General features: G+C 40.8%; 1 protein-coding gene across 6 annotated transcripts in view; it reads right to left on the bottom strand.

The window, feature by feature from the left end:
• Nucleotides 1–26175, bottom strand: part of NRCAM (neuronal cell adhesion molecule) — a 320887-nt gene that overhangs the window by 90084 nt on the left and 204628 nt on the right. For 3 of the 6 annotated variants that reach the window (XM_070369605.1, XM_070369599.1, XM_070369603.1), the window contains exons 4-5: nt 3003–3203; nt 581–598 (exon numbers count right to left, since the gene is read on the bottom strand). In XM_070369605.1, coding sequence (XP_070225706.1) covers nt 581–598; nt 3003–3108 — 124 coding nt within the window. In that variant the 5' untranslated portion in view covers nt 3109–3203. Of the gene's footprint in view, nt 1–580; nt 599–3002; nt 3204–7037; nt 7134–26175 lie in introns of those variants that run through there. The other 3 variants (XM_070369602.1, XM_070369604.1, XM_070369600.1) reach the window with 2 other exon arrangements.

Below are 26175 nucleotides of genomic sequence, written 5' to 3'. Positions count from 1 at the left end.
AGGTGGTGCCCAGCTGTCAGAGGCAGCAGTTTTAGATTAGAGCATGCCACTCAGAAAGGATGTGAGTGGGGGTTGCTTGTCTTTTGTACACTTCCAAACAAGATTCAAACTCTCTGGGCCATTTTACTGATGACATTAAGAAACACTAGTCTACCCAGTCCTGCAGATTGAGCAAGTATATGAATGAACTCTGCTGAAGTACCTGCAAGTGCCCAACTCCTATATATATCCAAAGACATGTTTTTATTCCAGCCAGCTTTTAACAGCATTTAGAACCAGAAGTTCTCTTCCAATTTTGTGGTTCTCATTGAGTTACATCAGATGTGAATGAAGCGCAGAAGTTAGTAGTGCAGAATATTGGTAAAAGAAAAACAGTAATACCCGAGTTCAGAATTCATGCAGGGAATATATTCAACCTGCTTCTTGGATTTCATTGCAATGCTTAGCCACAGTAAACACACATGCTTAAAAAGACATTAGCCATGAAAATAAAATCGTGCATTTAATTCACAGTATTCATTCAAAAACAAAGACACAGTCAAATTTTCACACTGCCTGGTAATGACCGAAAGACACTTACAGTCTTCAAGAAGTTTTGCTTTTTCCCCATCAATATCAGCAGGTGAGTGGGCGAACAGGATTAAAGAAAACCAGATGTTAGTAATAGGAACGTTAGCACCCTGAAGATAATAGGGGCGTCTTGTCTATTTTACTTAACCTAAAAAACCAGTAGAGCAAAGGTGGAGCTGGTGAAGTAGCAAGAGAAAGAAACCCCCATTAAAGGTTTTGTTTATTCCTGAAGCAGTGATTTCTACAGAAACATAAGGGAAGAACAAAAGAGATGCTACAGGCCCCCAAAAATGATTCTTCCAGGAATAGCAATGGGTAATTCCATGCCATCCATGTTGTGCTGGACAAGTCATTATGTTCAATTTGAAAAATAGCCTAAATCTACAATTAATCTGAGTTGTCACATACTGTGTTGTGTCTGATCCTATTATTCCAGACATCACTATGCACATGGTAATGATACCTAACAATGGGACACTGCCACAAGGAGAGTGCTCCATCCAAGTCAAATCCAGCACTGATTTGAGGTTTTTCTATTTGCATGGTTAATCCCCATGTTGGTAATTGCACTTTTCAGACGGTTGACATATTTCTGCTTCAGAATGCCTCAGTCACCCAGGGCTGCTAGTACCTACCCCAAGCTGCAGAAGAAGTGTAAAGAACTGGGGCAGGAAGAAACTGCATTAGCATGCAATTCACATGATTCCGCTGTGCTGCCTGTCATTACTACTTGCAAAGGTTAATGCAGGAGTGCCTGGGTTGTCTGTGACTTTCTTTTCATCATGGTTCTGCCTCTTCTCCATTAGCAGCGATAATTGAGTTAGCCGTAGGTGACTGTTTCCCTCTGATTGTTAGATTGAGCAGTCAGATTAAGGGAGAATATATTTAACACAAGAGAGAACAAAAGCATTTCTCTCAATGCTTTTCTCTCACTTCTACATATCTGCTAGGGCAAATGCTTACTTAGGCATTCAAACTCCAATGGGCTTAACCAATCATATCTTTTTTTTTTTTTTAATTGAAATTAAAGTCACTGAATGAATATCTTTTGAAAAGAAGTTGAATGTTGCATTTTCTTATACTTTAAAGATGTACAGCAAAGGGAGTCAACAAAGCATGGGGCCCATCACATCTCTTCTTCCCGTTGGCAGTTGCAATCTCTTTGGTTAAAAAAAAAAAAAAAAAAAAAAAGACATCACAACAATTGAATTGCCCCAGGAAAGTGTTATCTTCCTTGCACCTTGGAAAGCTTGCCAAACAGATGTTCTATTCAAGAAGCTAATGGATTTAAAGAGGTCATGTAGATTAGGGATAAAGAATAAATCAATTCTGAAGTACAGTAATTGTCCAGATTTGAAATTCTGCTTTCCATTGCAGGAAAAGTAACCCGTTGGCACTTAGCATTATCTGTAATTTTTCAGATGCCACCCAGCTCGGGGACAGTGCAGCATATATGGTGCTTTATTGAGGAAAGGGTGAGCTCCTATAGTAGCTGTTACTTGCTCCATTATAAATAGCAATTTTGCTGAAGACTTGTTTTATTCTCAACATTGACATCTTGGTCTTTAATCACCATTTTTAAAACAAAGACCTTTCACTAGGCTTTGATAAGAAACATTTTCTAGCTCTAAACTCATACTAAAGATTCAAAACTCAAAAGTGAACTTTGCCTTGTCTGAGTCAAGAGAAATGAGTCGGGGGTAGTCTGGGGATACGGAGGGGCGTGGGGTTGGCTGAGAGATGATCATTTTGCTCTCAGCATATGAAGGGAGAAGATGGAGAGGTGGGAAGGGGATAAACGGGGAGGTGGGCGGTAATCCGTGATCATTCTTTTTATTGGCGTATAGTTGCTTTACAATTCTGTTAGTCTCTGCCGTACAACATCGTGAGTCAGCTAAATGTTTACATATATTCCCCCTTCTTGAGCCTCCTTCCCCATCCCACCCCTCTAGGTCATCACAGAGCCCCGAGCTCCCTGAGCCACACAGCAGCTTCTCTCTAGCTATCTATTTCACACCTGGCAGTGGACACGTGTCAACGCTACTCTCTCAGTTCGTCCCTCCCTCTCCTTCCCTGCCTGTGTCCAAAAGCAATTCCTGCAGGATGGCTTCTATAAAAAGATGCCTGTTGGGAAGATCAGCTCACACTTCACTCCTTCTTGGGCCAGCCCCCTCAGTGGTACACCAAAAAGGACCTGAAGGGAGGGAAAGACTGACAGGGAGGGGACCATGTGTCTGACCCATTCGATGGCCTTTTCTAGAGTCTGATTCTTTTTTTTCCTAGGGACTGATTCTTTATAAACACCAGGTGCTGTTTGATTTGCTTTTCAGGATCACACAGACGTGTCCTCCATCCACACTGTTCAGAGTGATGGTAAATGCCGGGGAGGTTCTGGCTCCAGGGGCTCAGAGCTTTGCAATGTTAATACTTACGATCAAGAGGGACTTCCAGGGCACTAATCATCTGGCACAGGAAGAGCATCAGCGGCGCTCTGCCTGCAGATAAGCGCTTCTTTTTCGGCATTATTTTAAGCTGCATTAGCCGAGCTCCTGCTGAGCCCCACAAGCTGAATTTCCTTTTCTTTTTTCACAAAAGATTTGTGTGCAGTGTTTCAATAATTCTCATGCAGGAAACTGAAAAAGGATAGAGGAAGAATGAGTGTAATCTTTTTTTTTTGAAAGAAGGAAATGAAGAGAGGAAGTCTGCAGTTCAGAACATCAGTTCTGTATTATACATGAACTCTAAATGGGAGCTAACTTTTAAATATTTAACTCTGAGGACTGAAAGAATCATTTATTCATAAATCAGCTAAAATTAGGTCAGAAATATTTGCAATGATGTCAAGCAAAACCTGTTAGTGCCATCCTTCTGGTTTTCCCAGTTTAAATATCTGTGTTTATATCAGAGGCTACCATGTCTCTAATAGAGCAAGAAAACTTAGCTTTAAATCGGTTAAAAGGTGTGACTTTGAAGGGGAGGCCTAATGGCTTCTCTTTTCCAGAGATTCTCTCTGTGAAAGTTCAGGGTGTGGTTGTCAATTTGTTTCAAACCTCAAACACCGATTTACTGGCAGAGCCACCAAGAATACTGGCCTTTTCCATCTCTTACCTGGACTGTGGCAACAGACACGCCTGGGCTCTGAGTTCCAGGTCTTCCTCACTGCAGCAACCCTCTGAAGCAATGCTGACTAATTTTCTCAAAGGTCTTTGGTTAAATCATCAGAGTAGTCTCATGGACCTACCCAATAAAGTTCAAATACCCTTAAACAGGTAATAAAAAACTTCAATGATCTGGTCTGAGTTTATCCTACCAACCTTATTTCCTCCTATTTCGACATAAGTTATTATTTTTGTTTGTTTGTCAGTTTGATTGCCTGATTCTGCTTTTCTTTCTTGGGCCAGTCCTTCAATATGCTTTGAGTTTTCCCAACTTCTTGCCTTGGTTTATCCTACTCCTTTTACCTGGAATGTCCTCTCCATCAAATTCCCTCATCAGTGTCCAAAGGATTTCTTTATAGATCATTGAAAATGGAAACACAAGCTGACCACTCAAATAAAGTCATTTATTTCACCCTCTGAGAACCCCTGAAATTCCTTGTTTTATTCATCACGTTATTATACAGGTATATACTTTTGGGGGATATGCATGCTCTCTCCCCTACTACTTCAGGCAAAGATTGTGCCTCTCCCATCTTTGTAACCTAAAATAGTGTACCTGGCACATGAAAGTGTCTACCGTACATAAGAAAACATGAGCACAAACACAGAATGTCGGACAGGCTTCTGTCTGACAGCAGACTCCTGCGTGAAATGATGGGTATAATCTTCTCCCTAAGAGATGCGAGTGACCAATGGCTCTCTCTCAAGAAGGTAGGAGAGGTGCCATTATTTTAAACTAGGGTCACTTATGCAGTTTCATTACTGAATTATTTGTGTAATTGTGTATTTTTAAAATGTCTATCTTTCCCACTCAACTGAAAACCTCCAAAGAGTAGGGACCACATCTTCCCTGTTCCCTATCATGTCCCCAGAGCTCATCACAGTGTCTGGCATATGGTAGGGAGTAAATAATATAGGCAGAAAAAAAAAAAAGGCAGGGAAAGGGGAAAGATGAGGTTGTATTCAGAGAGGCACTCTGACCACAGTCTATCTAAGGCTATATTTATATTTATACTTATGTGCATGTATGCATGCTCAGTCATGCCTGACTCTTTGCGATCCCATGGACTGTAGCCTGCCAGGCTTCTCCATCCTTGGGATATTCCAAGCAAGAATACTGGAGTGGGTTGCCATTTCCTCTTCCAGGGGATCTTCCCAACCCAGGGATTGAACCCATGTCTCTGGAGTCTCCTACATTGACAGGCAGATTCTTTACCATCATAGCACCTGGGAATCCCTGGTTTCCTACCAGAATTCTTCAGTTTCTTACTCAATTCAGCATTATGGTCTAAAAGTCAGAAAACTATTTATCTAAAAGTCCTTTATATAAATCCTCTTGAAGAGGAGGCATTTTTACAAAGGTAACAGAGTGAAACCATAACTGCCTATATTTACACTACTTGGTTTGAAAACCAAACTCTTATCAATCTGGTCAAATCAGTTGTCATATTACGTCTGTGTGTGGAAGAGAGCTTAAATGTATAAAAGAGAAATGAAATGATGCTGATAACATGTGTTTTGCTAGCAACTGAGTTCTGATTTGAACATGATTATAACTGTAGTTGTGTATTTCTTGCAAAACAAATATAAAAATATGCTAAACAAATGCAAAAAATGCTAAACATAGACATTATACATATATAAATATTATTTTATGAATGAAACAGCCATACTGTGTGCTTTCATTTAAGAGCCAGGAAATTTGTCTTTCTATATTACAATACATAAACATCACGATTTAAACACTGAGAGGCAGGTAGAGAAGCTCACCCAACCATTACTAACCAAAATATAAACCAGACTGTCTTTCTGTGCATGCAAAGCAGATCTACATTATTTAATCAGATTTACTTAGGTCTTTCATGATTTTTTCTGTTGAAATGCTAGTTGTGAATTTATAGATAGTCTTCAAGGAAAATAAAACATAAATGGCAAGATGACCCTAAAACAAGTCAATGATACATGCTACACATACTGAGAGAAAACTATAGAACCAAACATTGAGAAAACAAAGGGAACACCTGCCTGAATTGTGTGTCAAACTAACTGAGTTTATTCAATTTAAGTGCCTGGAATAGATGCCAGAGAACTAAAACACTTTCTAGAAGATGTACAAATAAATTGTAATGCACATAAGATCTTAAGCAACTACATACAATTTCTAAGTTCTTCATTCATTATTTGTTTCCCTGAATGCCTTAACTATTCATCCTTCAAAACAGAGAAACTATTAGACAACATCCTATAAAAGAAAGGATCATTCAACCTGCTTATCTTTTCAGAATATATATGGAATAAAATACTGCACATTAAATCACAGTGTTGTATAAAGAAAAAAATAAAAATCTTAAGAAAAACTGAGACAGCACTTACTTAAAGAGATATGAGTAAATCTTCACAATGAGAGGAGGTCATGAACTATAATAAATGAAGATGCAGTCTCTCATCAGAAGCTGTAAGCTCATTTAGACCAATAGCCACAAAATCATCTCCAGTGTAGGTTCTGTTTGGGGAGGACAAAGCAATGGCCCAGCCCATCCTCTGAATCTTGCCCATGGAAAATCACTGACTTCTCCTATGAATGCCATCACAGGTGAATAACCCAATCTCTAAGGACAGCACTAGGTCCCTGAAAGTCACAGTGAAAATCAAATACAACTACAGAAAAGTGAACTTTCTCTCTGTAAGAGGGATGGACTTTGCATGTCTCACAGAGGAAAACCACTGCTTCTGCACTCTGAGTACTGACGTCAGAGCCCTGTTCTGCCAGGAGCCCAACTGCTTTATAGTTTACCTTGGAACAATGGTCACTCTCTTTTACGTGAGAATCATGAACCAAAACTAAATGGTTTATGCAATTACATTAAGATGAATGAAACCCCCATCTGAAATAGCATCTTGTTTAGTCAAGTTATAGGGCATGCTAGCACAACATAGTTTGTAATTTTAAAAAAATATTTGCCACAGACATTTTAAAGCATACTTGAATGAGAAAGATGATAGGTTCATCTTCAGAATACAAATCACCCCAATATTTAAAACTACATATTGTTAAAATGACCCAGAGTAATCATAAACAGGAAAGCCTTTTACTATTTTGCTTCATTTAACTCCATTCAAAGCGACTTATCACGTTACCTTTAGAATCTCTGAAACAGAAGAGAAAAAAAAAAATTTCCCTTCTTTAGTAAACTTTTCACCATTAGGAAAGAAAGAAAACTTAAGGTTCCCTTATTTCTTTTGTATAAAATTCATATTAAATCATACAAGCACACGTTTTAACAAAGGTTTCATACTCATGTTGCTTACCTAAGAAGTCTTGTCATTAGAAAGAAAAGAAAATCTTTGCTTTTCTCAAATGAGAAATGAAATTAATTTGAATGAAAAAAAAATAGCAGTTCTCTACCAGAACCAGGAGGCCATGCATTACTTACCACTTCATTCTAGCCTATTTGTACTTTTTAGCATCCCAACATGGGTGGTTCAGTGCTGACTGCACAATGTAACATGATCTACTCTCTAAGCCAATAAACAAAGATGCTTATGTGACTGCACGCCCTTTGGCACACTAATTATTGCTCTGGTGAGCCATCAGCAGCTGGCCTCTCTGACTGGATAGCTAACTGGAAGTGGCATCATCTTGACTGTGAAAGGTATTTTTTAGCAGCCAACTCAGGATGGTTACTGTTTCTTAATTGAAGTACAGTTCATTTACAATGTTGTATCAGTTTCTGATATACACAAAGTGATTGATGTATGTATCTGTGTGTATATAAATATTCTTTTTCATATTATTTTCCATTATGGTTTATTACAGGATGCTGGACATAGTTCCTATGCTATATAGTAGGACCCTGTTGTTTTTCTATTTTATATATAGTAGTTTGTGTCTGCTAATTCCAAACTTCTAATTTATCCCTCCTCCATCCCCTTCCCCCTTTGGTAACCACAAGTCTGTTCTCTATGTCTGGGAGTCTGTTTCCGTTTTAAACATAAGTTCATTTATGTGATATTCTAGATTCCACATATCAGTGATAGTGATGTCACATTGTATGTCTTTGGATTATTTCACCTAGTATGATAATTTCTGCTGCTGCTGCTAAGTCGCTTCAGTCGTGTCCGACTCTGTGCGACCCCATTGATGGCAGCCCACCAGGCTCCACCATCCTTGGGATTCTCCAGGCAAGAACACTGGAGTGGGTTGCCATTTCCCTCTCCAATGCATGAAAGTGAAAAGTGAAAGTGAAGTCGCTCAGTCGCGTCCGACTCTTATCGACCCCATGGACTGCAGCCTACCAGGCTCCTCCGTCCATGGGATTTTCCAGGCAAGAGCACTGGAGTGGGTGCCATTGCCTTCTCCCTGATAATCTCTAGGTCCATCTATGTTGCTGCAAATGGCATTATTTTGTTCTTTCTTTTTTTTTTTACAGCTGAGTAGTATTGGGATGGTTACTTTTTATATTTTGTTAAACACTTACCAAAAGGAATAAGCATATTAGTGCCCAATCCTAGCCCATGCCTGTGCTTGTCAGTCATAAGTTTTGAGTCTGAGACTATGGAAGGAAGATTAGAGAGAAATTGACAAAGAGTTCGTATAGTTAACACATCAACAAAGTCATACAAACCTACATAACTCCACTACCATGAATGTGCCTTAGAAAGAAGGAGTTTTGGATTATGTGACTCTAGAGACTGTAATGATCTCTTCAAATAAAAAGGCAAATCTTGTGAAGCAAAGGAACATGTTTATAATTCCTTCTGAGCCCCAAAGGATGTCCCTTAATAGAAACTCTACAAGGAATCTGGTACCTAGAACCTGAAATAATACTGAAGGAATGGAGGACAAGTAACAGATGCTTTTTAACCAAATAATAGATGATGGAATGCTGCTGCTGCTAAGTCACTTCAGTAGTGTCCGACTCTGTGCGACCCCATAGACGGCAGCCCAGCAGGCTCCCTTGTCCCTGGGATTCTCCAGGCAAGAACACTGGAGTGGGTTGCCATTTCCTTCTCCAATGCATGAAAGTGAAAAGTGAAAGTGAAGTCGATCAGTCGTGTCCGACTATTAGCGACCCCATGGACTGCAGCCTACCAGGCTCCTCTGTCCATGGGATTTTCCAGGCAAAAGTACTGGAGTGGGGTGCCATGGCCTTCTCCAGATGATAGAATACATCTTGATAATAGCTCAAATCTCCATTCCTCAGAGCACTATAACTGATTATCTTGCTAGGTATTCATAAAACCATAGAAAATAGGAAAGCAGGTATTTTACCCATTTAACAGATGAGAGAAAAAAAAATCATGGGGCCATTATTCATTGGGACCTTCTCTGTGCCAAGAATCACACTGAGTTTGTTACATGTGTTAACTTATCTCATCTTGCCAATAACCCCAAACAAGAAACTCTATTTCGTTTCCCAGTTTACTGATAAGGAATCTGAGATGCAGGATGGTAAAGTCATTTGCTTAAGGAAACACATGATATGTAAAGAGACAGACCCAAAGCTCCAGTGCTTCTGAAAAGTTCTGGAGCTTCCAGCTTGTCATACCCTGAGAAGCCTCTAGCATTTCCCTTCCTCTCGTATCCTCTTATTTTGCACTTAGCCAATAAGCAAACAGAATTACCAAATTTAGTCACTGATGTTAAAAAAACAAACAAACAAACAAGTGTTAATGGTTTCTGAATGTCTACAGAAGATTTTCCTAGAGCACATCTCCAGGGGCCTCTTCACAGTAGATTGTATATGAATAGTGACCACTAGACATGTATCACACACTTGCCTTGACCTTTAGAAGGAACCGCAAGTTAGTACAATGGAGACAAGACAGACTTTTAGAAAGTTAATTTTAAAAGTAGGCAATGTAACTAAGGAGAACAGTATGAAGGTTCTTTAAAAGACTAAAAATAGAGTTGTCATATGAGCCAGTAATCCTATTCCTGGGTAAATATCCAGAAAAGACAAAAATTCCAATTCGAAAAAACAGATGCACCTCAATGTTCATAGGAGCATTATTCAAAACAGTCAAGACACGGAAGCAACCTAAATGTCAACTGCCATATGAATGGATAAAGAAGATGTGATATGTATGTGTGTACTGTGCTGTGCTGTCGTGTCCAACTCTTCACGACACCGTGGATTGCAGCCTGCCAGGCTTCTCTGTCCATGGGGACTCTCCAGGCAAGAATACTGGAGTGGGTTGCCATGCCCTCCTCCAGGGGATCTTCCCAACCAGGGATCGAACCTGCGTCCCTTATGTCTCCTGCATCGGCAGGCGGATTCTTTACTACCAGTGTCACCTGGGAAGCCCACTGTGTAGCATAGGGAACTAACTATACTCAATATCTTATAATCTATAGTGGAAAAAAATCCAAAAAAGTATATTAATACCCATGTCTATCTGAATCACTTTGTGTACACCTGAAACATAGTAACTCAACTATACTTCAATTTATAACAAAAAGGGGCCATACATTTTTTAAAAAATTAAAAAATAAAAAGATGCTAAATGGCTCAAAAAAAGTATGCAACATATAAGGAGATGGTACAACATTCATAAGGTACAAAAGATCATATAATCCAAAGTACACAACACAATCCCAGTTTCTCCCTGGGGAAGGTTATTATTACCAAGTTTTGTGAATTCTTATAGAGCTATTTTATGTATAAAGAGGTCTACAAATATATAAAACAATATTTTAAGGGGCTCTTAGATACAGAAAACAGCTTTAAATCCTTTTTGCCATTGAAGTTAGATCAAAAATAGGCAAGTCTTTCAATAAAATCTAGTTATTTACATCACATAAAATTATTTGGATATAGGCTTTTTCAATCTTCCTTACTTTAAATTTAGCACAGAAATTACAAGAAAGGAAATAGAGAATGATCTAATTGAGAGAGCAAAGACGAAGGATGAAGCATGCTTACTGAAAAGTCCATGTGTACTTATGTATGACAGAAACACTTTGCTGTACAGAAGAAACACAACACTGTAAATCAACTAATACTTCAGTTTAAAAAATCAAACATACGCAAATGCACAAAAGTCCGTAAGGGTGAGACTAATGGTGACCCTGACCAATGGTGGCGCCTGTCCCACATGTGTCCACCAATTATCTGGTGACAGGTGTCAGGATTAGCTTCAGGGGTGACAGAGCTGATGAGAAAGGAAGGATGGGTAGAGGGAGAGGAACAGTATACATGTGCGTGCTAAGTTGCTCAGTCATGTCCAACTCTTTGCGACCCCATGGACTGTAGCCTGCCAGGCTCCTCTGTCCATGGGGATTCTCCAGGCAAGAATACTGGAGTGGGTTGCCAAGCCTTCCTTCAGGGGATTTTTCCAACCCAGGGATCGAACCCACATCTCTTACATCTCCTGCATTGGCAAGTGGGTTCTTTACCACTAGCATCACCTGGGAGTTTCTCAAAGGAAGCCTTCCTCACCCTACCTCCACATCCAATCACAGTCAACTAAACAGACCAGAGGGGAAACTGTTTCCTCTGAATGCCTGCCCTACTCACAGTCTGTCTTTCTGCACTGACCCCACCACCCTGACCGAGGCTAGAAGAATCAGGCGTGGGTGTCTGACCAAAGGCCACGTAGTGCCTGTGAGATGACTTGGCGATTTTAGAGGGCTCGAGAGTGACCAACCAATTGGCAGCAAATTCCTTTTTCATGGGGAGAGTGAATATGAGGCAGAAAGGGACAATAAGTCACAGTTAGGAGAAGGAACAAAGGTCAAAGATGACCCAGAGGCAAGGCAGCATGAGAAACTGTGAGTCAGCAGGGGATATGAGGTGTCCTGAGCAGAATGAAGCCAGTAGGCAGTAACAGAATCAGTGGAAATGGTCAACTGAGTGCCCGTAGTATTGGTGAACACCTCAGGTGATGACAAAGGACCTGCTCCATTTGTACTATGATCACCGGGTCTCTAAAATTCTTGGCATCCCGAACCATGTTCCAATTCTCTGTGAGGTTTGCCAGAACAGTGGTTGTGGCTGAAAGATCTTCCCATCTTTCTTCCATCCTGCGAATTCTAAAATAAGCCTTCATTAGTGTGGTAGGTAGACTGTTACATTGCTGGCCCCCAGGAAGCACCCCTCCAGCATTCATCCCTCTGTGTAGCCCCCTCTCACAATGACTCTGGGCTTGGTCACAGGATGTGTTTTGGCCAATGAGATTTTAGCAAGGATTATGCAAATTGAGAGGTATCATTAGCACTTGCACACTGGGGCTTTCCTCTTGTAATGCTCCTTCTGGGAAGCTTAGCTCGACTATGGATGATGAGAGGAGAGAGTGGAAAGAGACCTTACGTAGACAAAAGATCATCTTGGACTTTCTGGGCTCCACTGAGCTCCCAGCTGAAAGCAGCTGAATAAACCACATGCCACAGAAGAACCATCTGAGACAGAACAATCAGATGTCAATCACCTGAAGATTAACAGAGCCTCAGAATTAAAAAAAAATCATCAACTGTTTCAAGTCACAAAATTTGGGGGTGATTTGTTACATAGCCACAGATACCCAAAATAATAAAACTCAGACTGACTGTTCCTTGCAACCAGAAAGGTGCTAATATACCCATTTAAGAGGCTTGATGATTCCGATGCACATATCTCCTTACAATATCATGGCTGGAGCTACAGGGATCCTAAATGAATAGTCTGGTGATGACTCTAAAATTATCCAATTTTATTATCCAATTTTATAATCTGAAGAAAATCACCTAGGAAGTAGACCTTGCTTTGAAGGAATAGACCTGTCTCTAAGGCCTACCTTTTTTCTTTTCCTCCCTCTTTTCTTTGATTCCCTGTTTAGTAGGAGAATAAGTAGATCCAAGTAGAAGCCAAGATAGAACACTAGAAAAATATATAATTCCTCTATATACTTCCTTGTATGTACAGCCAAAGAGCACAGACTTGTTATAGTTCTCATACAAAACTTGTACTCAATAAATAGAAAATAATTACCAGGGACTCCAAAGAAAACTTTTTACCCTAAAATAATTGAGGGCAAGAGGAGAAGGAAGTGACAGAGGATGAAGTGGTTGGATAGTGTCACTGACTCAATGGACATGAAATTGGGCAGACTGAGGGTGAGAGACAGAGGAGTCTGGTGCGCTGCGGTTCACAGGGTCACAGAGTCAGACACGACTGAGCAACTGAACAAAAACAAGGCCTGATTCAGGATGTTAGGTATTCTATCAATCTATTTCTAATGCAGAAAAGCAAAACTTAAGCTAGACAATAGGATGAGAGGGAGCTCCATGAAGGTCTGCCTCTCTTACCTTCTGATCTTCATGAATCAGACCAGAATCTGCTAGTGTTCTATCTTGGCTTCTACTTGGATCTACTTATTCTCCTACTAAACAGGGTATCAAAGAAAAGGGGGAGGAAAAGAAAAAAGGCAGGCCTTAGAGACAGGTCTATTTCTTCAAAGCAAGGTCCACTTCCTAGGTGATTTTCTTCAGATGATAAAACAGAAACAAAGTTCCAATTTTTAAACATGGAAAGTAGGGAATTCTAAGGGTGAAGTCTGAGAACTGGAAAATTAAATCTGAAATACGGGCCTTGATAGTAATATATTCAGAAACATTTGTCGAGTCACTGAAACAAGTTCTGGCTCTATTTATCTTCTTGTAAACAGAGATTTCTATAAATATCACTGAAAAGATGTAAGGATCAGAAACAGTTTATTAAAACTTTCAGCAGAAAAGGCCCTGCAGGATATTAGTATTCTTATCTGTTTGTCAAGTAAACAACATATGGCAACATGGCAGCCATTTAATAGTAGATAATAGCATTTTGGAAGGCCTGGCAGACTTGCCACTTTTTAAAAACTTATGTCGTACTTCAAAGATAAGAAGGAAGGATTTACAAACTGCTCTTGTTGTTAAATGGTATGAGCCACTGAGGATGCAAAGCAGGGGTCAAAATCTCAGTGCTTTCTTCTCCTAATAGCCTGGAGTCAGGGTTTGGGGAGAAGAAAGAGCTGGAGAGAGAATTAGCCTAAAGCACTGTGAGAAATTAACTCAGAGGTCTCAGTGCTTAGCACAGTACCCTTTAGACCTGAGTCCTGCCCGTGTCCAGTGTGGGTGGCACAGAGGCTCTAGGCTGACAGAGGCTCCACCATTCCCTGAGGCTGCCATCTCCACATGTGACTTTCAGAATCCCCGTGCTCTCCTGCTCTTAACTGCCCCTACCCAGAGGTGATGCTGACAGTTTTTGCTCCTAACCCATGGACCAGAAGAAGTCAATGACACTAACCACAAGGGATTCTGGGAAATGTCTAGTGCCTACAAATATCTATAGGGCACTGCTATCATTGCCACAGACAGCATGCTCAGTTCACAGTAAATTCTGAAGGTCCCTTTCTGGAAAGAGTTTCAGAAGTGACATGCTACACTGTTCTATTGTTTGCTCTCAGTGATCAGCCAGGGGGCAGGATTTTGGTGTTGAGCAAGGGCTGTGTGGGTGCTTGTTGGCTGCAGCCACCTCCTCTGCCTTCCGTCCAGCTGCATTTCTGAATCATTCTTTCCTGTCTATTGGGTTTCCCTAAACATGGGCCTGGGCATGGGGGTGAGCAGTCAGAAGACCCAGAGTAATCACATCCAAGGCTGTCCCTCCTGCCTTGTCACAGATGACTATAATCTTCACAGTAACATTTCCAAATGCATTTTGCCAAGGTATCCAAGCTCTGTGTAATCACAATGAGACCGTGAAAAAGAGAAATGGAGTCTGACATGACATGAAGAATTGTGTTTTCCGCTTGTTATCGGTGCTGGGGAAGGTGTATTATCATAAGCTGGAAATCCTTCATTCCAGCTAGAGGCTATTTCATACAAAGAACACATTTCAGTCACTTGCTAATATACATTTTCTACTACAAAGAATTTACCCACAAAACAGGGGAGTAATTCATATTTAATTCCTGATGCATTTAATTTTCTTTTAAACAGCCTATGTGAAAATCTGCATTTATAAAAATGATCAGCAAATGATCATAGGCTTCCAAGAGAATTTGTCAGATTTACTTCAAAGAGCATCTTCCTTCTGAGCATTTAGAATAGAATTCAGTCTCTAGGAAGTTAAATTATGGGCTCCTCAGGAGTCCATAGAAGCAAAGCACACAGAAATATGAGTGTTAGAAACATTGTTCTCTGCAATGTGAGATTCAATCAAGCCAAGAGTCAAAGCTCTAGAATAATTTGTTGTGTATGCCTTCTCAGAAACCACCATTTCTATAAAAAGATCATATTCTATTACTATCACTACTTAAATGGACTCCACAGAAGGAATATGGAATTTCACTGCTATGGTGTGGAAGAAATACCAACTCAAAGAGCAAGTCAGAAGCATCATTAAGAGGAAAGCATTCTTGGTCTAAGTTTCCAGCTTCCTGGAAGAATCAGGAGAGAAGAGTCTCTGGTTTGCATCAAAGTTGGTTAGTAGGAACATTAAACCTAGAATTACAGCCTCTTTGCATCTCCTCAGGTGAGTAAATCATGAAAAAAAAATTTTATGAGTAAACTGAGTTCCTAGAAATTAATATTTGTAATCTTTCTGGAAAGAGAGTTGGGAAGTAAGTGGAAAAGTGAAATAGGAGGATGAAGACAAAAAAAAAATGAAAGAAGAAATGATGCAGATGTCAGAAATTTCCAAGTTATACTATGATTATTATCACTTTTTTAAATGTGGAAATTGTGGTAATTCACAAAGCAGTTGGGCAAAAGAAAAATACCTATGAAAAATAATTTCTTAAGCACATGAAAGGAATCATAACTATTTCAAGGAAAACATTTATATAGAAGTCCCTCTATAAAGGCTCATGCTTTGAATACCTCTAAGGTCTCTTCTAGCCCTACTCTGAATTCTGAGAGCTGCACCTGCTATAATATAAAGCAGAATCTAATAAAAAGCCCACCAAATTGGGCTTCCCTAGTGGCTCAGTGGGTAAAGAATATGCCTGCAATGCAGAAAATGTGGGTTTGATCCCTGGGTCAGAAAGATCTCCTGGAGAAGGGCATGGCAACCCATTCCAGTATTCTTGCCTAGAGAATCCCATGGACAGAGGTGACTGGCAGGTTACAGTTCATAGGGTCGCCAAGAATCAGACACAACTGAAGTGCCTGAGCACACTGCCGCTGCTGCTGCTAAGTCGCTTCAGTCGTGTCCAACTCTGTGCGACCCCATAGACGGCAGCCTACCAGGCTCCACCGTCCCTGGGATTCTCCAGGCAAGAACACTGGAGTGGGTTGCCATTTCCTTCTCCAATGCATGAAAGTGAAAAATGAAAGTGAAGTCGCTCAGTCGTGTCTGACTTAACGACCCCATGGACTGTAGCCCACCAGGCTCCTCGGTCCATGGGATTTTCCAGGCAAGAGTACTGGAGTGGGGTGCCATTGCCTTCTCCGGCCTGAGCACACAGCAACACAGTAAAACCACTGAGATGCTACACCAGAAGGGAAAAACAAATAAGATCAGACAATGGAAAAAGAGAGCAAAGCATCAGATTCCACAAGGCTGCTGGTTACTGGCTCTGATAAAAGTAGGCAAGGTGGGAATGGAGAAAAGAGCACTCTCACACAAAGGGCAGAAGGATGGAAGCAGCTAAGGCACATCAGTGTCCAGTGCTTTCTCAGAGAGAAGGCTTGGGGCTCTCGGCTGACGCTGGACAGTGGTTTCTGGATCTCTGCATCCAGTGGAGTCAAGCTGAGCATTACAAGAAGGAACATCTTTTGGAGAACAATTCAAAAGGCTGGCAGAGCAGTTGTCAGAGTCTAGGATGAAAACCCTGGGTAAATCAGGTAAGAGAGAGGAGACCAAGGGAGTCCACTGAGAATAAGGTTGGAGACCAAGGGACCCCAGAGACATTCCAGAGCAGAAAAGAACAACTGGATACGGCTTTCACTGGGTACTGGCTGTGAGTCTTCGGCTGCCCAGTCACAGGCAGAAGAAACTGTTAAAGGTCCTTCTCTGCCTGCCAGGTCAGTGGGCTCAGGTTTAAGTTGATAAGCACTGGGGGCACCCCTTTGCCAAAACTCACTAGGCCAGGGTCAGCACCTTATGTATATCCAATTAGCCTATCTTGGGAAGGCTTTCAAAGCTTAGGTTTTTGTCTCCTTCAAGAATTTTTTTAAAAAGTGTTCTAGGCCTTTGCAAGAGTACAAAACTAAGGTTTATGAGTGTATTTTTCTCAAGAGAAGGAAGTAAATGAAGTAGTCTCTACATCAGATGCTTAACATTTTAATTTGCAAGGCTACAAAATTAAGAATACACCTGACACGAGTGGCACAATAATATATAACTGAATCACTCTGCTGTACACCAGAAACCAGCACAACACTGCCAGGAAAATAAATTCAAGCAAACAAATTTTTTAAAAAAGAGTGCCATCTTCTCATGCAAAGAATAAAATGTGCAGGAAATATTGAACTATTCAATTAAATTTAACTCAATAATCTGAGACTCAATTATGTCCAGATCAATGGCTGCCTGGGGCTGGGGTGGTCAAAGGAAATGGATGGAAAACAGGCAGGAAGGAACTTTTTGAGAACAGTGCTCAGCAGAATGGAAAATATAAGGCTTCTGGGGCCAAGTTATAATTACTTAAAAGACAACAGTATACCTGGTCTCTGGATTCCTATCATTAGCACAACCACTAAAGCATAAAACTAAAAAACAGATGGCTAAGGCATTGTTGTGGCATCCAGATCATTCTCGATTATTTTAAAAGGAATGAAATTCAATAATTTTAATCAAGTAAGAGAATAGCTTTGTGACCTTGGATTCGATTTTTAGACCTGATACTAAAAGCATAACCATAAAACGAAACAAATGATAACTTGAACATTATCAAAATGAAAAACATTTCTGCTCCAAAACACATAAATAAGGAAATACAAAACTAAGCCACAGATTATGAGAAGAATATTTATAAATCATAAAGCTAGTAGAGAACTTGTATCCACAACATATAAAAAGAAAACTCTTCAACTCAAAAGACAAACATTAAAAAAAACATATTGGGCAAAGGTTTGGATAGATACTTTTCCAAAGAAAATATACAAATGGCCAACAAACACATGAAAAGATGCTCATATAACTTATCATTAGATAAATTAAACCAAAAGAGATACCACCACACCCATTTGAATACCTGTTTTCAAAAAGATGGATCGTATTAAGTGTTGGTAAGCATGGGGAGAATGCTTACCGTCTCACTTCGTTGCTGTGAGATGGTAAAAAGGTAGCCACTTTGGAAGATAATTTGCCAATCTCTCTCTCTCGTTTTTTTTTTTGGCATACAAAGCAAGAGATTAAATTGGGAAGGGGCACCCAGGCGGAGGGTAAGGGTGCCCAGATGGCTTCGCCACGTGGTTCACAGTCTCGGGCTTTACGGTAATCTGGCTAACTCTTAAAACTTAAAACACATTTATTATAAACCCAGCAATTCTGCTCCTAGGTATTTACTTAAGAGTCAGTTCAGTCGTGTCTGACTCTTTGTGACCCCATGGACTGCAGCACGCCAGGCTTCCCTGTCCATCACCAACTTCTGGAGCTTACTCAAACTTATGTCCATCGAGTCAGTGATGCCATCCAACCATCTCATCCTCTGTCATCCCCTTCTCCTCCCGCCTTCAATCTTTCCCAGCATCAGGGTCTTTTCCAGTGAGTCAGTTCGTCCCATCAGGTAGCCAAAGTACTGGGGTTTCAGCTTCAGCATCAGTCCTTCCAATGAATATTCAGGACTGATTTCCTTAAGGATGGACTGGTTGGATCTCCTTGCTGTCTAAGGAACTCTCAAAAGTCTTCTCCAACACCACAGTTCAAAAGCATCAATTCTTTGGCACTCAGCTTTCTTTATAGTCCAAGTCTCACATCCATACATGACTACTGGAAAAACCATAGCTTTGACTAGACAGACCTTTGTTGGCAAAGAAATGTCTCTGCTTTTTAATATGCTGTCTAGGTTGGTCATAGCTTTTCTTCCAAGGAGCAAGTGTCTTTTAATTTCATCGCTGTAATCACCATCTGCAGTGATTTTGGAGCCCAAGAAAATAAAGTTTCTCATTGTTTGCATTGTTTCCCCATCTGTTTGCCATGAAGTGATGGGACCAGAGGCCATAATCTTAGTTTTCTGAATGTTGAGTTTTAAGCCAACTTTTTCACTCTCCTCTTTCACTTTCATCAAGAGGCTTTTTAGTTCCTCTTCACTTTCTGCCATAAGGGTGGTGTCATCTGCATACCTGAGGTTATTGATATTTCTCCTGGCTTCAACCCGGCATTTTGCATCATGTACTCTGCATATAAGTTAAATAAGCAGGGTGACAATATACAACCTTGACATACTCGTTTTCCGATTTGGAACCAGTCTGTTGGTCCACATCCAGTTCTAACTGTTGCTTACAAAGTTTCATTACTTAAGAGTAATAAAAACATATATATATATATATATATATATATATATATATATAAAACTTGAATGTAAAAGGACATACCAGCATTTTTTATAATAATAAAAACTCGGAAACAATCTAAATGTCCCATCAATTGTGAAAAGATAAACAAAATAAGGTGTATTCATTAATGGAAAACTACCCGGCAGTAACAAAGGATGAGCCACTGATATGAGCAACAAAACCTCAAGACTACACTAAGTGAAAGAAACCAGATGCAAAAGATTTCATTTATCTGATAAAACTATAAAACCAGAACTAGATTAATGGCCGCCTGGGGCTGGAGGCAGGAAGGGATTTTTAGGGGATGATGGATAATCTAAAACTAGATTTGGATGAAGCTTGCACAATGGTATAAAGTTACTAAAACTCATCAAACTACACTTGCTGCTGCTGCTGCTAAGTCGCTTCAGTCGTGTCCGACTCTGTGCAACCCCATAGACGGCGGCCCACCAGGCTCCCCCGTTCCTGGGATTCTCCAGGCAAGAACACAGGAGTGGGTTGCCATTTCCTTCTCCAATGCATGAAAGTGAAAAGTGAAAGTGAAGTCGCTCAGTCGTGTCCGACTCTTCTCGACCCCATGGTCTGCAACCTACCAGGCTCCTCCGTCCATGGGATTTTCCAGGCAAGAGTACTGGAGTGGGGTGCCATTGCCATTCTCCAAAACTACACTTAGAATGGGTAAATTCTGTGGCATGTAAAGTACACTGCAATAAAGTCATAGAAAAGAAAAATAAACCTGACTATCCTGTGTTTTGCAAATCTGGACACACTTCAGAGGGTACACTCACACCTTTGCTTTCCCTGCTAAGTGCTCTCACATTATACTCATTCTTGCCCCAGTAAGAGTTAAATATATCTATATTTTTTAAATTATCACCTTAGAGTTTTATTTTGACAACTACCAGAGAGTATATAATCCTATTATTTTAATTGTATTATAGTTGATTTACAATATTGTGTTAGCTTTAGGAATACATCAGTGATTCACATATATATACACACACACACACATTCTTTCTCATATTCTTTTCCATTATAGGTTATTACAAGATGCTGAATATAGTTCCCTGTGCTATACAGTAAATCCTTGTTGTTTTTGTCACACTGGTCATCATCAAAAAGTCTACAAATAATGAATAATGAAGAGGGTAAGAGGAGAAGGAGAAAAGAAAATTCTCCTACACTGTTCGTAGGAATATAAACTGGGGCAGCTACTATGGAAAACAGTACAGAGGTTCTTCAACAAACTGAAAATAGAGTTACCATATGATCCAGCAATCCCAATCCTGGGCATGTATCCAGAAAAAACTCAAATTTGAAAAGATACATGCACCCCAATGTTCATAGCAGCACAATTCATAATAGCCAAGACATGGAACAACGGAGTGTCCACTGACAGAAGAATGGATAAAGATATGGTACATATATCCAATCGAGTATTATTCAGCCATAAAAAGAATGAAATGATGCCATCTGCAGCAATACGGATGGACCTAGAGACTATCACACCGAGTGAAGTTAAGTCAGACAAAAAGGCAAATGTTATATGACCTCACTTACACGTGGAATATAAATATACTTATTTCTGAATAAAAAACAATACTGAAAGAAATGGAAAACAACATGTTAGTCTATGAAAGTCTAATGGAATTACTGAAGGAATAATTTTAAGAGGGGAAATGTGGAGATAAAAACCTATTTTAACTAAAATAGATAATGCCAATGAAAATAAAATACACTTGTCATTTTCATGAAAAAATATTTTTGTCTCCATCTACAAATCATTTTCGTTAACATGAGTTCAGGAAAATTTTCAGTACTTACCAAAGTAATTTTTTTTATGATATATTAAGATTCACTGCTACATAACTTTGATTTCAGATCAAACTTACTTTTGGTTTTACATTAACTTCCATGTCACTTAAGGTACATGAGATCTTAAGACCTGAGTCAGACAGGAAGGATCTGTTTGGTCCAGAGTCTCAGATGAGGGCTGAGACATGTCCTCTTTTGTACCTGCCACAGTGTTCCCTTGTCCTCAGGTCACTTAGCATGTTGAGGTTCATGAGGGCTTTTTAAACATCAGTGCTATTCATTTCTCTTTCTTGAAGCAAAAATAGGGCTTCCTGGATGGCTCAGTGGTAAAGAATCTGCCTGCCAGTGCAGGAGATGTGGATTCAATCCATCAGGCAGGAAAATCCCCTGGAGGAGGAAATGGCAACCCCCTCAAATATTCTTGCCTGGAGAATACCATGGACAGAGGAGCCTGGTGAGCTACAGTCTGTGTAGCCCCAAAAGATTTGGGCACAACTCAATGACTAAACAACGACAAAGCAGAAATAAGGCACCCAGAATAGAGATTAAGAAAATAAAACTTTTGCTTTTAAACAAAACTATAAATGAATATTTTAATGCAACAATCTTCATCCTTTATTTATATAGTCAAAATATAGCACCTATATTATACAACCTTTTTTCCAGAAAATAGAAGAGGAAAAAATACTTTCCAGCTGAATTTCAGACAGCATTATCCTAATACCTATCAGAGAAAGATATTACCAGAAATGAAATTACAAATCAATAACCCTCATAAGCATACCATATCTCCCTATGATGTAAGAAAATAAAACTTTTCTGACTCAGTTTCTGAGAAATCTGTGTTCTCATATAGAGGAGGAGCCTAGGCCTCTGCCTGTTAGAGATGGAGGTGGTGTGGGTGCTGGATGGAAACTCTGTCAAAGGCTTTCTCCACCAGTTTACACCCTGGGCTAAAAATTCCACCCAGGGCTGAAAATACTCCTGGTCGTTCTTTGGCTGGAAGCCAACCAAAATGGCACCAATCCCCTCTGACCAAAATGTCCTCACTTGCAATTCTTTCTCTTAATTGTTCCCACTAGCCTTGTTTTCGGAGAAGGCAATGGCACCCCACTCCAGTACTCTTGCCTGGAAAATCCCATGGATGGAGGAGCCTGGTAGGCTACAGTCCATGGGGTCGCTAGAGTCGGACATGACTGAGCGACTTCACTTTCACTTTTCACTTTCACGCATTGGAGAAGGAAATGGCAACCCACTCCAGTGTTCTTGCCTGGAGAAGCCCAGGGACCAGGGAGCCTGGTGGGCTGCCGTCTATGGGGTCACACAGAGCCAGACACAACTGAAGCGACTTAGCAGCAGCAGCCGCCTTGTTTTTGGCCTCCTGTTTCTCCCACTCTCTAATTCTTTTATCTGTGTTTCCTTTCTTTCCAATCTAGGTCCCATGGACCACTCTTTATTTTTCTGCCCAGTCCTTTCAATACCTTTTCTCCCCGTGTTTAAACATCAATTCAGAACAATCTTGTCTAAAATGAATAAAGCCCAAACTCCCCAAGGGGCACACACAAGTGAGTGGTAACTCCTGGGCATATATCTGGAGAAAACTCTACTTTGAAAAGATATTTGCACCCCAATATTCACAACAGCACCATTTACAATAACCAAGACATGGAAACAACCCAAATGTCTATCAGCAGAGGACTGGATAAAGATGCTGCACATATATACAATGGACTACTACTTATCATGCTAAATGAAGTAAGCTACACAGGGGAAGATATATGTATATGATATTGCTTATATATATGGAATCTAAAAAAAAGCATAAATGAATTTATTAACAAAACAGAAATAAGACTCACAGACATAGAAAACAAATTTATGGTCACCAAAGGTGGAGGGACAAATTAGGAATTAGGCATTAGCAGATAAAAACTACTATGTAAGAAATAGATAAACAACAAGGGAGAAACCAAGTGACCAGGTAAAAATGATAAAGTGTAAAGAAGACAGGCTCTAGTTAGACTTTCTTTCAAACCATGGCTTTATGTTTTGATTGTCCATTGTTTTTCTCTATGAGGTGTGATCTTTCTGAAGTACCACCTCGTTAAGTAAGTTTGCTAAATGGATTTACTTCCTGGAGGCCCCAGACCCACAAGGAAGGAACTCCTGATATCCTTGTTTTGGTTTTTCTATTTCTCAGTCCTCTCCTCCGTCAGTTCAGTTCAGTCGCTCAGTCGAGTCCAACTCTTTGCGACCCCATGGACTGCAGCATGCCAGGATTCCCTGTCCACCACCAACTCTGGGAGCTTGCTCAAACTCATGTCCATCGAGTTGGTGATGCCATCCAACCATCTCATCCTCTGTCGTCCCCTTCTCCTCTTGCCTTCAATCTTTCCCAGCATCAGGGTCTTTTCCAGTAAGTCAGTTCTTTGCATCAGGTGGCCAAAGTATTGGAGCTTCAACTTCAGCATCAGTCCTTCCAATGAATATTCAGGACTGATTTCCTTTAGGATTGACTGGCTTGATCTCCTTGCAGTCTAAGAACTCTCAAGAGTTTTCTCCAACACCACAGTTCAAAAGCATCAATTCTTTGGTGCTCAGCTTTCTTTATAGTCCAACTCTCACGTCCATACGTGGAATACTGGAAAAACCATAGCTTTGACTAGACAGACCTTTGTTGGCAAAGTAATGTCTCTGCTTTTTAATATGCAATCTTCTCCTAATCCTTCTTAATCCAGTTCCTGACTTGCTTGACTCCTGACCTCTCGCTTCTTCTCATGTGTGTATTCCCAGATCAGCCGCTATCTCTGTCTCTTAGGGTCTGTCCCTGGCTTCCCTTCTCTCTCTCTTGTTCTTTTGTGGGATTACATTTGTTTCTGTAATGCAACCCATTCCTAGGCATGGACACCTTGTAGTGGTGTCAACACAGGAGCCTTTGATAGGAGATGAGACGTGGGCCGGTGCCAAGTTGCCCAAAATTCATGCAGAACTGGAATGGGAGATGGAGAAGCCATGAGACTCTGAAAGGCAGCATGAAAGATGTCTGGCCTGGTGTGTATAAGTTAATCTTTCAAATGATCTAGCCATCGGGGGTGGGAACTGGGCAGCAGAGGATGACAGCAGGGGAAGATTTACAACACTGAGTCTCAAACTCGACTCTTGGCAAGGTTCTTGGTCCATGGTAAGCATCAATTACAAACTGACCAGTTGACAGCAGTTGAGAGGCATCTGAGAGTCCAATGGGGATATAAGGTTCCCAAAGGGTGAATGCCATGTGGGGGAAGTGGGCATGGGAGTGTTCAGGGGACTGGTGGGCAGAGAAGGGCTGAAAACTAACCTGACCCTTTTTATAATTTTGCCTGGTGCCAAGTCTCCTTTGAAAGACTCTCTGTGTTGTTTCTTTGCTTCTAAATCCCGGACTAATAAAACCATCCCGGCATCCCTTTTCACATTTCACCTTGAATAAGATTTCCTAAATCATTATACAAACCACTTAAGACCCAAGTAATAGTCATGGCACCAAGGATCAATAAACCTGGCTTATCACCAGCTTTTCCTCAGAGCTCTGTTTTCTGTGTTGATCACAATGGCCTACGCTGGGTCTTCTGTTCTCTAAGCTATAGCTGGGTCTGACTATAGCTCTATTTTGCTTCATATTTGGTCTACATACGGCAGCTGCCTTCGGGAGAATAAATGCCATTGTTCTGACTTGCTGTGTCCATTCACATTTTATTAATCAAGGCATTTTCAGTAATTTTTATCTTTGGGAATCATAGACTTGAAAGGTCAAAGGGTAGGCAGGCTGGCTTGTTTGTTGATTTATTTCATCCCCTTCTTTCTAGACAGAAAGACAAAAAAGACATTCTTGTGAGTGAGAGCTGGTGTATTCACCCCTCTTCTGCATGGCTCTGAAACTCTCTCAATGCCTCCTTGGATTTCAGCCCTAGCTGTTTGAGTCTTCTTTCTCTTCAGGCCTGGAGAGCTCTGCACAGGGGCACCTGGACAGCAGCCTCATCCTGTCTCTCATAAGGGATCCCTCACTTCCTGCCTTCAGCATCTGTGGCTCCATGGTCCCAGGAGTCCGCCTGCATTCAAGATGCACAACCCAGCAGGGCCAGAGACTTTTGAACTCTTGGTCAATAGGGATCTACAGCTAGTGAGGAAACCCAGCCTCCTTTCATCTCCTGGCAGACAGTTCTGAGGCGCATCTTGTAAACTCCCTCATAGGTCTGGGGGCATCCAACAGTCAATATAATTATGCATCCTGGGGGTGGCTTTTCCATTTTCTCTGCTTCATACTTTTTGTTCTGCATTTCTGCTTCCCTAAGATGACATTTCCAAACAAACAAGTTTTCATCTCTAGCTCAGCTTCTAGAGAACCCTAGGCTAAGACAAGCGGGCGGTGGTCTTAGACCTGATTTGCAAAGTCTCTGGATTCTTGCTCCAGGAGGACAACTGGCTCCCTGGGGTCCCCATCACCCCTACACTAGGATTCCTCTGAGTCTCTTCTTCCCAAGGCCAACAGGGGAAACAGGAACATCTCTGCCTTGGGCACTGATGTGCCCTGCCTTGTTTCAATGTTCACACTATCCTCCTTCTACACTGAGGGCACAGGTTCAGAAAGGCCAGATGACTCATCCATAATCTCATAGTGAGAATTCAAACCGAGGATCTGAATCCAGTCCAGTGGGTTCCAAGCTCATAACCTTCCTATGGCGGCTCAAAGTAGACAAGTCCTTATGACAAGTGTCGGGAATCCTTTTTATTCCACCATTTATTCCCTGAAGATCTACAGGACAAGTGTTATACACAACACGCATCTCTAGATGTGCGACTGCACTCATTCCCTAGGTCATTTCTCCTGGAGACTCTGCATCTGGTTCTTCTCCATCACCTCAGGGGGCATGCGATTCACAAAGGCTCATCTTGACTCCCATGGGAGAAAATCTTTCTGCTTCATTGCCTAGAACTGTTTTCTCTTTTCTTCTTTTTCTGGGTCACATTTTTTCACCATGAAGCCCCTTGGCTTAGTTTTTGATTCTCCTTTGTCTCATTGGAAATGTAACTACAAACTCCCTTGGTGAGAATTCCTTCTCTAAACCACAGCTGGGGACCGCTTTCTCAGACATCTTTAGTTTTGCAAGCTGGGCTCCCAGCTTGACATGGGGGCAC

The sequence above is a fragment of the Bos mutus genome, chromosome 4 (assembly GCF_027580195.1).
Source record: "Bos mutus isolate GX-2022 chromosome 4, NWIPB_WYAK_1.1, whole genome shotgun sequence".
NCBI lineage: Eukaryota > Metazoa > Chordata > Mammalia > Artiodactyla > Bovidae > Bos > Bos mutus.
The sequence above is the reverse complement of the archived record's forward strand: the minus strand, read 5'-3'. Positions and strand labels throughout refer to the sequence as shown.